Source organism: Rhinopithecus roxellana, chromosome 8 (genome assembly GCF_007565055.1).
Source record: "Rhinopithecus roxellana isolate Shanxi Qingling chromosome 8, ASM756505v1, whole genome shotgun sequence".
Taxonomy (NCBI): Eukaryota; Metazoa; Chordata; class Mammalia; order Primates; family Cercopithecidae; genus Rhinopithecus; species Rhinopithecus roxellana.
In genome coordinates, this window is record NC_044556.1 from 89,222,787 (window position 1) to 89,237,224 (window position 14,438).

General features: G+C 48.7%; 1 protein-coding gene across 2 annotated transcripts; it reads right to left on the reverse strand.

Moving 5' to 3' along the window:
* Positions 1–8,864: 8,864 nt before the first annotated feature.
* Positions 8,865–13,840, reverse strand: LEFTY2 (left-right determination factor 2). Of its 2 annotated transcripts, XM_030937235.1 has the most exons (5): positions 13,239–13,840; positions 12,330–12,358; positions 12,112–12,227; positions 11,728–11,967; positions 8,865–10,052 (listed from the first exon to the last, which is right to left on the reverse strand). In XM_030937235.1, the coding sequence occupies exons 1-5, from the start codon at positions 13,486–13,488 to the stop codon at positions 9,689–9,691; spliced, it is 999 nt and encodes a 332-aa protein (XP_030793095.1). In that variant the 5' UTR covers positions 13,489–13,840; the 3' UTR covers positions 8,865–9,688. The 2 variants fall into 2 exon arrangements, with proteins under 2 accessions (XP_030793095.1, XP_030793094.1); XM_030937234.1 differs by having other exon boundaries at positions 12,112–12,358; positions 13,239–13,568.
* Positions 13,841–14,438: the final 598 nt, after the last annotated feature.

The window sequence follows — 14,438 nt, forward strand, 5'->3', positions numbered from 1 at the left end:
CACTTTGGGAGGCTGAGGCGAATAGGAGTTTGAGACCAGCCTGGCCAACATGGTGAAACCCTATCTCTACTAAAAGTACAGCCAGGCATGGTGGCAGGCACCTGTCATCTCAGCTACTCAGGAGGCTGAGGCAGGAGAATTGCTTGAACCCGGGAGGTGGAGATTGCAGTGAGCCAAGGTCGTGCCATTGCACTCCAGCCTGAGTGACAGTGTGAGACTCTGTCTAAAAAAAAAAAAAAAAAAAAAAAAAAAAAAAGAGGCCATGTTGGTGACCCCCAGTGTTGGCTTGATCCCCAGCCAGGACTGGCCACATAAGAGACAGAGTAGCAAAGGCACTTGCTCCCCTCAGTTTGGACTTAGGGCAGCAAGTGAGTCACTGACCACAAACTGTTCTTTCCTGTGGTAGTTTTGATCTATTATTTTTTCATCTCCAAAGTTTAAAGTTTATATATACAAAGTTTATCTATTATATTTTATTTTTTAAAAAATATAAAATGGAAATAAAAAAGAACAAAAGAGAAAACAATGACAAAAATTAAAAACAAAGTAAGAAAACAGAAAAAACAAATATATATTTTATATATATATATATAATATATAATAGAGATGAGGTCTCACTGTGTCGGTCTAGGTTGATCTTGAACTCTTGACCTCAAGCAATCCTCCCTCCTCGGCCTCCCAGTGTTAGGATTACAGGCATGAGCCACTGCACCCAGTCTGTTACCTCTTTTATATGTAGGTAAGCCCATTTTATTCTCTTAATGACCTTGCTGACTCTAAAGACCCATTTCCTTGGTGCTGTGGCCTCTGCCTTGGTTTCCAAGGCAATCACATCTGATACCTGTGGAGTTCCTCTGAACCGAAGTTGAGGAGAGGAGAGGGGAAGCCCTTCATTCCCACCCAGCCACCCTAAAGGACACCCCTAGCCTTGCACTGCCATCCTGCCATGGGACATACTCAGTCCCTGCTGGCACTTGTCTCCTGGGCACCCGCTACTCTTTTGCTGTCTCTGAACAGACATGTCCACAGGGCTGCCAGGACTGCCCACCTTCACCCCTCTACTCCCATCCTGTTATCCACCAGTCACGTTCAGCTGTTCGTGCCCTTCCTCCCTCTTCACTCCCCTCTGTCCTGCCTGATGGCCCCCTCCAGCTGTCTCAGACAAAATGGATGCTGCTTCACTTCTGTCTAGTTCTTCTGCTTCTTCACTATCAGAGCCTCAGGGCCTCCCTCTAAACAGCAGGCCAGTCTCTCCTATCTCTAAACAGCAGGCCAGTCTCTCCTAAGAACTGAGATGACCTAGGAAATGAGAGAGAAGCCTGTGCTGCTCCCAGATAAACAGATGGCGAGTGCCTTGGCCCTCAATCCTCCCTGTCCTAGGAGCCTCTCCAAAGAGGCACATTTTTGAGTGCATTTTTGCATTCTTTTTGTTATTGCATAAATAATATGTGTTTATTTTAGAAAAAATAGAAATGATATCAAATGGAAGGCCAGTTGCAGTGGCTCATGCCTGTAATCCCAGTACTTTGGGAGAACAAGACAGGCGATCATTTGAAAACAGGGAGTTCCAGACAAGCCTAGCCAATGTGGCAAAACCCTGTCTCTACTAAAAATACAAAAATTAGTCGGGCATCATGGCCTATGCTTGTACTCCCAGTTATTCTGGTGGCTGATGCACAAGAATCGCTTGAACCCAGGAAGCAGAGGTTACAGTGAGCCGAGATCATGCCACTGCACTTCAGCCTAGGCGACAGAGTGACACTTTGCCAGAAAAAAAAAAAAAGAGAGAGAACAAATGGAAAAACATTGTTTTCAATCCTACCACACAAAGCTTTAGAACCAATGTGACCCTTTTGGAGTTTAACTCTCTTCACTTCTTTTTCCTATGCAGTAGGCACATTAAAACTTGATTTTGGCCGGGCGCGGTGGCTCATGCCTGTAGTTCCAACACTTTGGAAGGCTGAGGCAGGCGGATCGCTTGAGCTCAGGAGTTCGAGACCATCCTGGGCAACATGGCAAAACCCTGTCTCTACCAAAACAAACACATAAATAAATAATAAAAATAAAAAATTAGCCAGGTGTGGTGGTACGTGCCTATAGTCCCAGCTACACAGGAAGCTGAGGTGGGAGGATCAGTTGAACCTGGGTGGTGGAGGTTACAGTGAGCTAAGATCCTGCCACTGCACTCCAGCCTGATCAACAGGGTGAGACCCTGTCTCAAAAAAAAAAAAAAAAAAAAAGGAGAAAAGAAAGCAACCCCCCCGCCTTTTTTTTTTTTTGAGACGGAGTCTAGCTTTGTCACCCAGGCTGGAGTACAGTGGTGCAGTCTCGGCACACTGCAACCTCCACCTCCCAGGTTCAAGTAATTCTCCTGCCCCAGCCTCCTGAAGAACTGGGACTACAGGTGTGCACCACCACACCCAGTTAATTTTTGTATTTTTAGTAGAGACGGGGTTTCACCATGTTGACCAGGCTGGTCTCGAATTCCTGACCTCAGGTGATCCACCTGTCTTGGCCTCCCAAAGTGCTGGGATTACAAGGTGAGCCACCATGCCTGGCCAAAACCTTAATTTTTTTTTTTTTTTTTTTTTTTTTGAGATGAGTCTCACCCTGTCACCCAGGCTGGAGGGCAATGGCGCGATTGTGGCTCACTGCAAGCTCTGCCTCCCAGGTTCACACCATTGTCCTGCCTCAACCTCCCGAGTAGCTGAGACTACAGGCACCCGTCACCACGCCCAGCTAATTTTTTGTATTTTTTTCTTTTTTTTTTTTTTTAGTAGAGATGGGGTTTCACCATGTTGGCCAGGATGGTCTCGATCTCCTGACCTCGTGATCCACCTGCCTCAGCCTCCCAAAGTGCTGGGATTACAGGCGTGAGCTATGGCGCCCGGGCAAAACCTTGATTTTTAAAATAAGTATTTACTCATGCTGCATGGAAACATGTGATATGCAAAAAGCATTTTGTTTTAGGATGGTGGGATTATGGGTGGTTTTCAATACATTAAAAATTATTTAATGTTTTTTCTTTCTTTCTTTCTTTTTTGAGACAAGTTCTTGCTCTGTCACCCAGGCTAAAGTATAGTGGCACCATCACAGCTCACTGCAATCTCAACCTCCCAGCTCAAACACTCCTCCCACCTCAGCCAAGTAGCTGGGACTACAACTATTACTCCTGGCTAATTTTTTGTATTTTTTAAAGTATGGACGATGGGGATGGTCTCACTATGTTGTACAGGTTGGTTTTGAACTCCCAGGCTCAAGCAATCCGCCTGCCTTGGCCTCCCAAAGTGCTGGCATTACAGGCTTGAGCCACTGCACCTGGCCCTTTATTTCACCTTTTAAGTGAAAAAAATTGTAATTACATCCCACCTCTAATGGGATTTGGCTTACTTATCCCATTATCTCTATTAATTTTCTATTGCTGCTGTATTAATTCATCACAAATTTAGCTGCTTAAAACGAAACAACTTTATCTCACATTTTGTAGATTTGAAGTCTGAGTAGGAGCCAGGTACAGTAGCTTCACACCTATAATCCCAGCACTTTGGGAGGCCAAGGTGGGAGGACCGCTTGAGCCCAGGAGTTTGAGGCTATCCTGGGCAACACAGGGAGACCCCTGTCTTTACAAAAATTTTAAAAATTAGCCAATATGGTGGTGTGAGTCTGTAGTCCCAGCTACTTGGGGAGGGCAAGAGGGGAGGATCACTTGAGCCTGGGAGATCGAGGCTTCAGTGAGCTATGATCGTGCCACTGTATTCCAGTCTGGGTGACAGTAAGACCCTGTCTTTAAAATAAAACAAAACAAAGCAAAGCAAAACAAAACAAAACAAAAAAACAGTCTGAGTAGCCTCAGCTGGTTTCTCTGCTCCAGGTCTCACAAAGACAAATCCCCATGTCAGCTGATGATCTGGGCTCTTATCTGGAGGCTCTGGGGGAGGATCCACCTTCAGACTCATTCAAGTGTTGGCAGAATTCACTTCCGTGTGGGTGTAGAACTGAGGTCCCGTTTCCTTGCTGGCTATCAGCTGGGAGTCAGTTCATCTTTTAGAGGCCACTTACTTTCCCTAGCTCATGGCCTCCCTCATCTTCAAACCAGCTATGGCAGGGCAAGTCCTTCTCCTGCTTCAGATCTCTTTGACGTCCCCCTTCTACCTCATCTTTCCTGCCTCCAGCCAGAGAAAGTTGTCTGCTTTGAAAGGCTCATGTGATTAGATTGGGCACACTCGGATAATCCAAGATAATCTCCCTATTTTAAGGTTTGTAACCTTAATTACATCTGCAGAGTCTTTTTTGCTATGTAACATAACATAGTCACAGGTGGCAAGGATTAGGGCCTGGGTGTCTTTGGGGAGAGCGTTCTGTCTACCACACTGTCTCCCTGCCCTAATGAGTATACCTTACATTTTGAAATGAAGTCAATCTCCTGCATTTTTTTTTTTTAATTTTAGCTCACACTCAGCCTGGTGTGAGCAGGCCCATCTTTGCCACTGATTGCATGTGACTGCCTGGGAATCCATGGATCTTTTAGAGCCACAGATATATCACTGTGTAGCTGGTAGAGTTCTTCAGGTGGATATTGATATCATTCTAGTACACAAAGCAACCATATGCCCTGGTATTTACAATAACCCAAGTGGAAAGGCTTCATTCTGATGTCTTATGGAAGTGATCTGGCTAGTTATGTCAGAGCCAAATCCTCTCCCACTATCTTCAACAATATTCTTGCCAAATCTCAAATCTTGGCTGTCTTTAGACATTTTTTAGCTCTATTTTTCTTTGTTATTATTTAATTTTAATTTTTTTTGTTGTTGTTGAGACAGAGTCTTGCTCTGTCACCTAGGCTGGAGTGCAGTGGTGCGATCTTGGCTTACTGCCACCTCCACCTCCCAGGTTCAAGTGATTCCCTACCTCAGCCTCCTGAGTAGCTAGGATCACAGGTGTGTGCCACCACGCCCAGCTAATTTTTGTATTTTTAATAGAGACTGGGTTTCACCATGTTAGCCAGACTGGTCTTGGACTCCTGGCCTAGAGCCATCCACCCGCCTCGGCCTCCCAAAGTGCTGGAATTACAGGCATGAGCCGCCACCACGCCCAGCCTATTTTTCTCATATTATTTAGTTACTATTAATTAGCTTTGTAGGTTAGAAATAGTCCTTTATCCTGAAGTACAGGCATGCCTCACTTAACAATGGGGATATGTTCTAAGAAATGCACTGTTAGGCAATTTCGTTGCTGTGGAAACATCGTGGAGTACACTCACGTAAACCTACACGGTGGAGCTTACTACACACCTAGACTGTGTGGTGTGGCGTATTGCTCCTAGGCTACAAACCTGTACAGCATATTACTGTACTGAATACTGTAGGCAATCGTAACACAATGGTAAGTATTTGTGTATCTAAACATACCTAAACATAGAGAAGGTACAGTAGAAACATAGCGTAAAATATTTTAAAATGGCACAACATTATAGGGCACTTGCCATGAATGGAGCTTGGAGGACTGGAGGTTGCTTCGGGTGAGTCAGTGAGTGAGTAATGAGTGAATATGAAGCCTAGGACATTACTGTACACTACTGTAGACTTTATCAACACTGTATACTTAGCCTATACTAAATTTGTAAAACTAAATTTTTCTTTCTTTAATTGACCTTAGCTTATTGTAACTTTTTTATAAACTCTAAATTAAAAAGAAACTTTTTGACTTTTTTTTTTTTTTTTTTTTGAGACTGAGTCTTACTCTGTCACCAGGCCGGAGTGCAATGGCGCGATCTCAGCTCACTGCAACCTCCGCCTCCCGGGTTCAAGCAATTCTCCTGCCTCAGCCTCCCAAGTAGCTGGGATTACAGGCAGGTACCACCATGCTCGGCTAATTTTGTATTTTTAGTAGAGAAGGGGTTTCACCATATTCATCAGGCTGGTCTTGAACTCCCAACCTCAGGTGATCTGCACACCTCAGCCTCCCAAAGTGCTGGGATTAGAGGCATGAGCCACCATGCCTAGTCGACTCTTTTGTAATAACAATTAAAACACAAACATATTGTACAGATGTATACAAATATTTTTCTTTTTATCCTTATTCTTTTATTTTTTTGGAGGGGAACAGAGTCCCGCTCTGTCACCCAGGCTGGAGTCCAGTGGTGTGATCTCGGCTCACTGCAACTTCTGCCTCTTGGGTCCAAGTGATTCTCCTTTCTCAGCCTCTCGAGTAGCTGGGACTACAAGCATGCGCCACCATACCCAGGTAATTTTTGTATTTTAGTAGAGAGAGGGTTTCACCATGTTGCCCTGGCTGGCCTTAAACTCCTAAATTCAGCCAATCTGCCGCTGTGGCCGCCCAAAGTGCTAGGGTTACAGGCGTGAGCCACCGCACTCTTTTTATCCTTATTTTTATCCTTTTTTTTTTCCTTATTCTATAAGCTTTTATCCTTATTCTATAAGCTTTTTCTATTAAAAAATTTAATTTTTTTCTAATTTTTAAGTTTTTTGTTAAAAAATAAAAACACAAACACACAGTAGCCTAGACCTACACAGGGTCAGGATCATCAATATCACTGTCTTCTGCCTCCACATTTTGTCCCAGTGTAAGGTCTTCGGGGGTATTAACACACATGGAGCTATCATCCCCTACGATAACAATGCCTTCTTCTGGATTCCTCCTGAAGGACCCGCCTGAGCCTGTTTTACAGTTAACTTTTTTTTTTTTAATAAGTAGAAAGAGTACTCTAAAATAATAAAAAGTATAGTAAATACATAACAGTAACAGTCACTTATCAAGTATTATATACTATGTATAATTGCATGTGCTATGCTTTATTTTATTTTACTTTATTTTATTTTTTGAGATGGAGTCTGGCTCTGTCACCCAGGCTGGAGTGCAGTGGTGTGATATCAGCTCACCGCAACCTCTGCCTCCTGGGTTCAAGTGATTCTTCTCCTGTCTCATCCTCATGAGTAGCTGGGACTACAGGCACCCACCAGCACACCTGACTAATTTTTATTTTTTTAGTAGATATGGGGTTTGATCATATTGGTCAGGCTGGTCTCGAACTCCTGACCTCAGGTGATCCACCTTCCTCAGCCTCCCAAAGTGTTAGGATTACAAGCGTAAGCCACCATGCCCGGCCTAGCACGTGCTGTGTTTTTATACAACTGACAGCACAGTAAGTGTGTTTATATCAGCATCACCAGAAACAAGTGAGTAATGGGTTGTGCTAGAACATCATAATGACTATGATGTCACTAGACCATAGGGATTTTTCAGCTCCATTGTAATCTTATGGGACCACCATTGTGTATATGGTCTGTCATTGACCGAACCATCATTTTGCAGTACATGACTGTTAACTTTCTCCATAGACAAGCATAAGGAAACCCAGCTGAATGGGAAAGCTAAATGGCGGGGAATTGCATAAGACAGCTCCCAAATGACATTTTAACCTAATGCTTGTGTCATCAGCAGAGCAGCTTATCGGGGACTGGCATGGGAAGGAGTTTATAACCCATTCTGTGGGATAGAGATTCAACACACTCACGTTACCTCAGGCTGTTTCTTCATCTAAAAAATAGGATGAATAATACCCACCTCATGGGATAGCTGCAAGAATTAAGTGACATGTGACAATGCCTAGCGCAGTTCCCTGTTTCATAGTGAATGCTCAAGAAATGTTAGCTCGCTTACCACACTATTGTCAACCCCCATTGCCCATCACCACTATTGTAGGAGTTACGGTGCTTTCTAAAGAGGAGGCAGGCCGGGCACGGTAGCTCAGCCTGTAATCCCAGCACTTTGGGAAACTGAGGCGGGCAGATCACTTGCGGTCAGGAGTTCGAGACCAGCCTGGCCAACATAGCAAAACCCCATCTGTACTAAAAAATGCAAAAATTAGACTGGGCACGGTGGCTTATGCCTGTAATCCCAGCACTTTGGGAGGCTAAGGTGGGCGGATCACCTGAAGTCGGGAGTTTGAAACCTGCCTGGCCAACATGGTGAAACCCCGTCTCTACTAAAAAAATGCCAAGGGCCGGGCACGGTGGCTCATGCCTGTAATCCCAGCACTTTGGGAAGCCGAGGCAGGCAAATCACGAGGTCAGGAGTTCGAGACCAGCCTGGCCAACATGGTGAAACCCCGTCTCTACCAAAAATACAAAAAAATTAGCCGGGCATAGTGGTGGGCGCCTGTAATCCCAGCTACTTGGGAGGCTGAGGCAGGAGAATCACTTGAACCTGGGAGGCGGAGGTTGCAGTGAGCTGAGATCACACCACTGCACTCCAGCCTAGCTGACAGTGCGAGACTCATCTCAAAAACAACAACAACAAAACCCAAAAAATTAGCTGGCCATGGTGGCATACGCCTATAAGTCCCAGTTACTCGGGAGCCTGAGGCAGGAGAATTGCTTGAACCCAGGAGGAGGAGGTTACAGTGAGCTGAGATTATGCCACGGCACTCCAGCCTGGACAACAGAGTGAGACTCCGTCTCAAAAAAAAAAAAAAATTAGCTGGGCATGGTGGCACATGCCTGTAATTCCAGCTACTCAGATCGTGCCACTGCACTCTAACCTGGGTGACGGAGCCAGACTCTGTCTCAAAAAAACAAAAACAAAAACAAAAAAAAAAAACAAAAAAAGAGGCGGCAGTGCTCGCTCTGGCAGCACATCAACTAAAGAGGAGGCATATGTGAGGGATTGTTTACTATTTTTGGAATGAGAGTTGTGTGAGAAAATAGAAATATAATAAATGAAGTCCTCATCTAAATTTAGCTATTATAGTCTTCAGTGCCCCTTAGGGATTGGGGGTCCTTTCTTCAGATCATTATGCTGCTCTCATTCCCCATTATTGCTCCTGGAAATTAAAAATAGACACAGAGTGAAACATCACTTTTTATTTCTTCTATCTACATTCAATTGCTTTGGCTAAATTAACAAAAAACACTCAAATACATGTGGTTTCTGGTGACAAGTTCTCTAAGACAGTGTGGGAAATGACCTAAATATGCACAGGCAAGGCTCAGTCTCCAGAAGGGTGGGCAGGGGTAGGTAGGGGCTATCTTATCCCCAAGGCAATGAAGTCTTAGAGCTGAAGCCCAGCTCCTCCTTTTTAAGAGGAAATGACAACCCAAAGCCTTCTGCGTTTGTTTGAGACCCTAGCTTGTGGCCCTGTCAGATCCAGAAACCAGGCATCCTGATTCCCTGTCCACTGCCCCCAGCCTGAAGCCTTCATCCTTCCTCTTAGCACCCTCTCAGGGGAACAGGGGTCTAGGTATGTTTACAAAAGTCCAGAATGGGTCAGCATTTGGGGGAAATAGAGATTTGAAAGTTTTAATTCTTTATATAATAGGGCAATTCAGTTCTGTCTAATCATAGGGTATTATTGTTCCAGACTCAGTTAAGAATTTGCCAGAGAACAGAAACTCCCAGCTGAAAATTTGTGCATTGCTCAGCTGTATCTTGTAATCGGCATGCCAGCATTTCCTACTAGAGCTCAGCATCTGAGCTGCATTATTTACTCATGTAAGTGCTTAGGATGGGTGATGGATAGGAAATACAGGAAATGGAAGGACACAGGGCAAAGGTCATACAGGAGCACTAAATTGGGATGGGGTAACTTGCTAAGTATAAAGTTAGGACCTACATTAGACCACTTCTATGCACATGTTCAGTTAGAGGACTCAATGGATACACCAGGCACCTATGGCTGGAGTCTCCTTGGCACGAGCGCCCCATCCGAGGCACAGCTGCACTTCTGCACCCTCATGTTAGGCAGGCTGACCACTTGGGGCCTGGTCCTGCCTCCCTCCTTGATGCTGACGATCATGGGCAGCGAGGCAGTCTCCGAGGCAATGCACTGTCGCGGCCCCAGAAATGGCCACTTGACGGCCAGGGCCTCCGGGGGCTGCTGGCAGGTGCCCACACACTCATAAGCCAGGAAGCCCGGGGGCTCCAGCACCCAGTTCTCGGCCCACTTCATCCCCTGCAGGTCAATGTACATCTCCTGGCGGCAGCAACGGGTGCCCTCGGTCACTGGTGCGTCAGGGTCACAGTCGCCCTGAGCTCTGTGTGGGCAAGGAGAGCAGGGTTAGAGGTCAGCTGGGAAGGCTGAGGTCAGAAGGCCTGGGGCACAGCTCAGTGGACACCTGGGAGGGAGATTTATGATCCAGCTGTCACTGTTTTAAAAGCTGGACATTTGTGAGAAGATGAATGAATAAACATATCTGAAACATAAATAATTAAATCAGCTACTATTAATTAAAGGTCTCCTAACAGGCCGGACACTGAACTGGGTACTTCACATGTATTATCTCAGGTGATGTCTGCATTTCATCCTCAGGTAGGTTCCAACATTATCCCCATTCCACCTGAGGCCACTGACACCCAGAGGTGTTCGGTGACGTGCCAGAGGACCTGCAGCCAGTGGAAGGCAGAGCTAGATGGAGGCCAGGCCGACTGGTTCCAAGGCCTCTTCTTAACCACTGTGCTATGCAGCCCCTGTCTGCTCCAGAGAGCTAACTTGTCCATAAGGAAAGAATTCACCAAAGCAGGAGGGAAGCTCATCTCCCCTAGTAACCGCTAAAGCTAGGATTTTTCAAAAATTTATCACGGAGAAGGATAAAGTGAAAGTAGGTGATTACAATAAAGTGTATATGAGTCAATGGCAACATAAAAATCCATTGAAAATTATCAAAGATATTTTTAAATAAAATGAATAATACAATTTCTTTTTTTTTTTTTTTTTTTTTTTTTGAGACAGGGTTTCGCTCTTGTTGCCCAGGCTGGAGTGCAATGTTGCGATCTTGGCTCACTGCACCCTCCGCCTCCTGGGTTCAAGCAATTCTTCTGCTGCAGCCTCCCAAGTAGCTGGGATTACAGGTGCCCGCCACTATGCCCAACTAATTTTTGTATATTTAGTAGAGATGGGGTTTCACCATGTTGGCCAGGCTGGTCTGGAACTCCTGACCTCAGGTGATGCGCTGGCCTCAGTTCCCAAAGTGCTGGGATTACAGGCGTGAGCCACCATACCTGGCCTTACATTTTTTTTTTTTTTTTTTGTCGTTTTTTTCAAACTTAAAAAAAAATTTTTTTTTTAAGGATAGGATTTCACTGTGTGGCCCAGGCTGGTGTCAAACTCCTGGCTTTAAGCAATCCTCCACTTCAGCCTCCCAAAGTGTTGGGATTACAGGCATGAGCCATGCGCCTGGCCTGAATAATACAATTTCTTTCTCTTTTCTTTTTTTTTTTTTTCTTTTCTTTTTTTTTTTTTTGAGATGGAGTCTCGCTCTGTCCCCCAGGCTGGAGTGCAGTGGTGTGATCTCGGCTCACTCCAACCTCCGCTTCCCGGGTTCAAGCGATTCTCCTGCCTCAGCCTCCTGAGTAGCTGGGATTACAGGCGCGCGCCACCACGCCCGGCTAATTTTTGTATTTTTGGTAGACACGGAGTTTCACCATTTGGTCAGGCTGGTCTCAAACTCCTGACCTGGTGATCCACCCACCTTGGCCTCCCAAGGTGCTAGGATTACAGGCCTGAGCCACCACGCCTGGCCAATAATATAATTTCTACCATTACAAACCCTGACATGTAGTGGGCAATCGCTGGCATCCTGGGACAGTCTGCACCACGCTCCCCCCACCGCTCGCCCACCGCCACCATCCGGTACCCCAGACAGTCCTGGGGACGGGGGTCCGGACCACCCAGTGGCTGCTTGTCTCTGGTCTGCACAGTCCGGCACCTACCCATAGTCCCTGAGGTCCAGCGTGTGCAGTTCCAGCTGGGGCTCCCCAAGCCCGGCCGGCGCCCCCTGCGAGGCAAAGCGGACCAATCTGTGGGCGCCGGACGCCAGCGGGCCCAGGTGCTCCCTCTGCACCGACACCTGTAGCAGCAGAGGAGGCCGGGGCTGGCTCAGCTGCTGCCAGAAGTTCACGGCCTCGGTCACGTCGAAGACCTTCCAGCCGCTCTCGTGGGCGGACACCAGCCTGAGACACGACAGACACCCAGCGCCGCGTGAGGGCGGGGACTGGGACGGGCCCCGAGGGCCCCGCCCCGTCCCCCGCGTCCCCACCCCCAAGCCAGGCCGAGCAGCCCCCTCCCCCTGCCCTGCGCGCCCGCGCGACCCCCACCTGGAGTCGATGAGAGAAGTGCGGTTGGAGCCGTCGTCGCGGACGCGAAGCCACTCGACGGTCACCCGGGCCCAGGCGCTGCGCGGGGACAGCCGCCCGTGCCTGTGCAGCGCGGCCTTGGGGACCGGCTCCTGGAAGAGCCGCAGTATGGCCTGCACCAGCTCGCTGTTGGGCGGCAGCCGCTGCTCCATGCCGAACACCAGCAGGTGCGTGCTGGCCTCCGACGCCAGGAACCTGCCGGCCACCTCTGGGGACAAGAGCAGGGTCAGCAGGGCCTCCCCAGACTCCAGGGGAGCTCTGACGATGGCAGGGACAATGAGCTGGCAGCCAGGCCAGGAGACATCGTCCCTGTTCTATCTCTGGGGCAAGCCCAGTTTAAAAATCTCCCTTGGATCTGGGCCTTGTTTAGCATCCAGCAGGCAGGGGGGACTGTGGGACCCCGGGCTAGCAAGTTTGCCTCAGCTGAGATGCTAGGAGCAGAATCCTCACCCAGGTGCCCGGCCTTGGGTCTAGCTCTGGGCACTGAGGAGCTAGGGAGGCGAGAGGCTGCGGGAGGATTCAGGCCCAGTTGCACCCCTGACAGCCAAGTATAACCCAGATAGTCTACTTAGGTATTTTTCAGTTATCCAAACATGCTTCTATCCACAAGAACTCACTTTGATGTTCACAGTGCTGGGAGATGGCTAAGACATAGTCATACCCCTGTTCCAGATGAGCACATGGTGGAGAGAGGATTTTAAAGCCATTTACTCAGAGTCAGGCTCAGACCAGAGTGGCAGTGTGAAAACAGACCCCGGGAGTCCAGCTGCACCAAGTGCCCTGAGGCACACACTCACCCGCTCCCCCAGCTCTACTTTTTCTCCTCTACCCTCCCCTTCTCTGATGCCTTGGTTTTTCCAGCAGGTCTAGCCTGGTGCACCTCCCCTGGGCTAGAGGGGGGCCCTCAGTGCACAGCTGGAGACCCTGGGCCCAGGCCTGGCCCCTCCTCACTGCTCCTTGGACCGTGGCCCTCACACAGCCTCCCACAGAGTCCCAAAAGGCCAGGGGCCCTTTGGCACCACCAGAGTGGGCACAACCGGCCTGCCCCTGACCATGGGACCGGGGGCAGCAGGGAGGGAGGGCCTCACCTCGGAAGCTGTGGCTGAACCTCTTCCCACGGGAGCGGTCCCCATGGCTGCGCCGCAGCAGGGCCACATACTGGGCCCTCACCTGGGCGGGGATGACCAGCTCCTCCATGTCGACCCTGTCCGGTACAGGCACCTCGCTGAGCTGCAGCTGCCGCAGCAGGCTGCCCAGGAGCTGCTCCCCAGTCATGGCCACCCCCGGGCCGGCCAAGGGCAGCACCCAGAGTGCCCAACAGAGCCACAGGGGCCGCATGGTACTGCTCTGGAGGAGCAGGAGGCAGAATGGAGCTGTCCTCTAAGGAGACTGAAGGAGGGTCTTAGGCAGCTGGGCGTGCTGAGAGCCAGGCTGGGCCAGCTTTATAGCTGGCCCTGGACTGGCCTGGGGTGAAGGGAAAAGGGAGGGAGGGAGGGAGGGAGGTCACACCCCTGGGACCTCCTGGGAGCTCACAGCCAGACAGGTCGCTGAGCCTGGAGAAGGGGGCTGTCTAGAAAGACCAGGGCTGTCTGGATGCCACCCAGGCCTGGGGCTTGTGACTGTGCTGTCAGCAGCTTGACAATATTTTTAGTGCTTGTTTAATTTTCCTGGCCTTACCCCACTCCCGTTCTATGAAAAGGTTAGTCTATTCTGTGTAAAAGAAAGTCCTACTAGCCAGCTGCTTAAATCTCTTTAAGAGTCTCTTCTGGCCGGGCGCGGTGGCTCAAGCCTGTAATACCAGCACTTTGGGAGGCCGAGACGGGCGGATCACGAGGTCAGGAGATCGAGACCATCCTGGCTAACATGGTGAAACCCCATCTCTACTAAAAAATACAAAAACTAGCCGGGCGAGGTGGCGGGCGCCTGTAGTCCCAGCTACTCGGGAGGCTGAGGCAGGAGAATGGCATAAACCCGGGAAGCAGAGCTTGCAGTGAGCTGAGATCCGGCCACTGCACTCCAGCCTGGGCGACAGAGCGAGACTCTGTCTCAAAAAAAAAAAAAAAAAAAAAAGAGTCTCTTCTGGAGCTTGGGCTGGGTCCAGGTTTGCAAATCATAAAGGAAGGGCGGGAAGGATTCTGCCTTCCTGCTGGTTTGGGCCACATTCACAGAAGCCCCTTGGTCATCTCTCTCCAACACACACTCCTTGCACACCCCCTGCCTCTCCCCGCACCAGGGGTCCCTCAGGGTTGTCTCACCATCCCTGCCCTCCCCGCATGACAGAGGATGCT

Excerpts from the sequence above, each read along its gene's own strand:
- LEFTY2 (XM_030937234.1), bottom strand. The coding sequence starts at position 13,488 with ATGCGGCCCCTGTGGCTCTGTTGGGCACTCTGGGTGCTGCCCTTGGCC. Across the intron at positions 11,968-12,111 it reads ACTTCTCTCATCGACTCCAG|GCTGGTGTCCGCCCACGAGA; the intron begins GTGGGGGTCGCG and ends GTCGTGTCTCAG. Across the intron at positions 10,053-11,727 it reads CTGGACCTCAGGGACTATGG|AGCTCAGGGCGACTGTGACC; the intron begins GTAGGTGCCGGA and ends TTGCCCACACAG.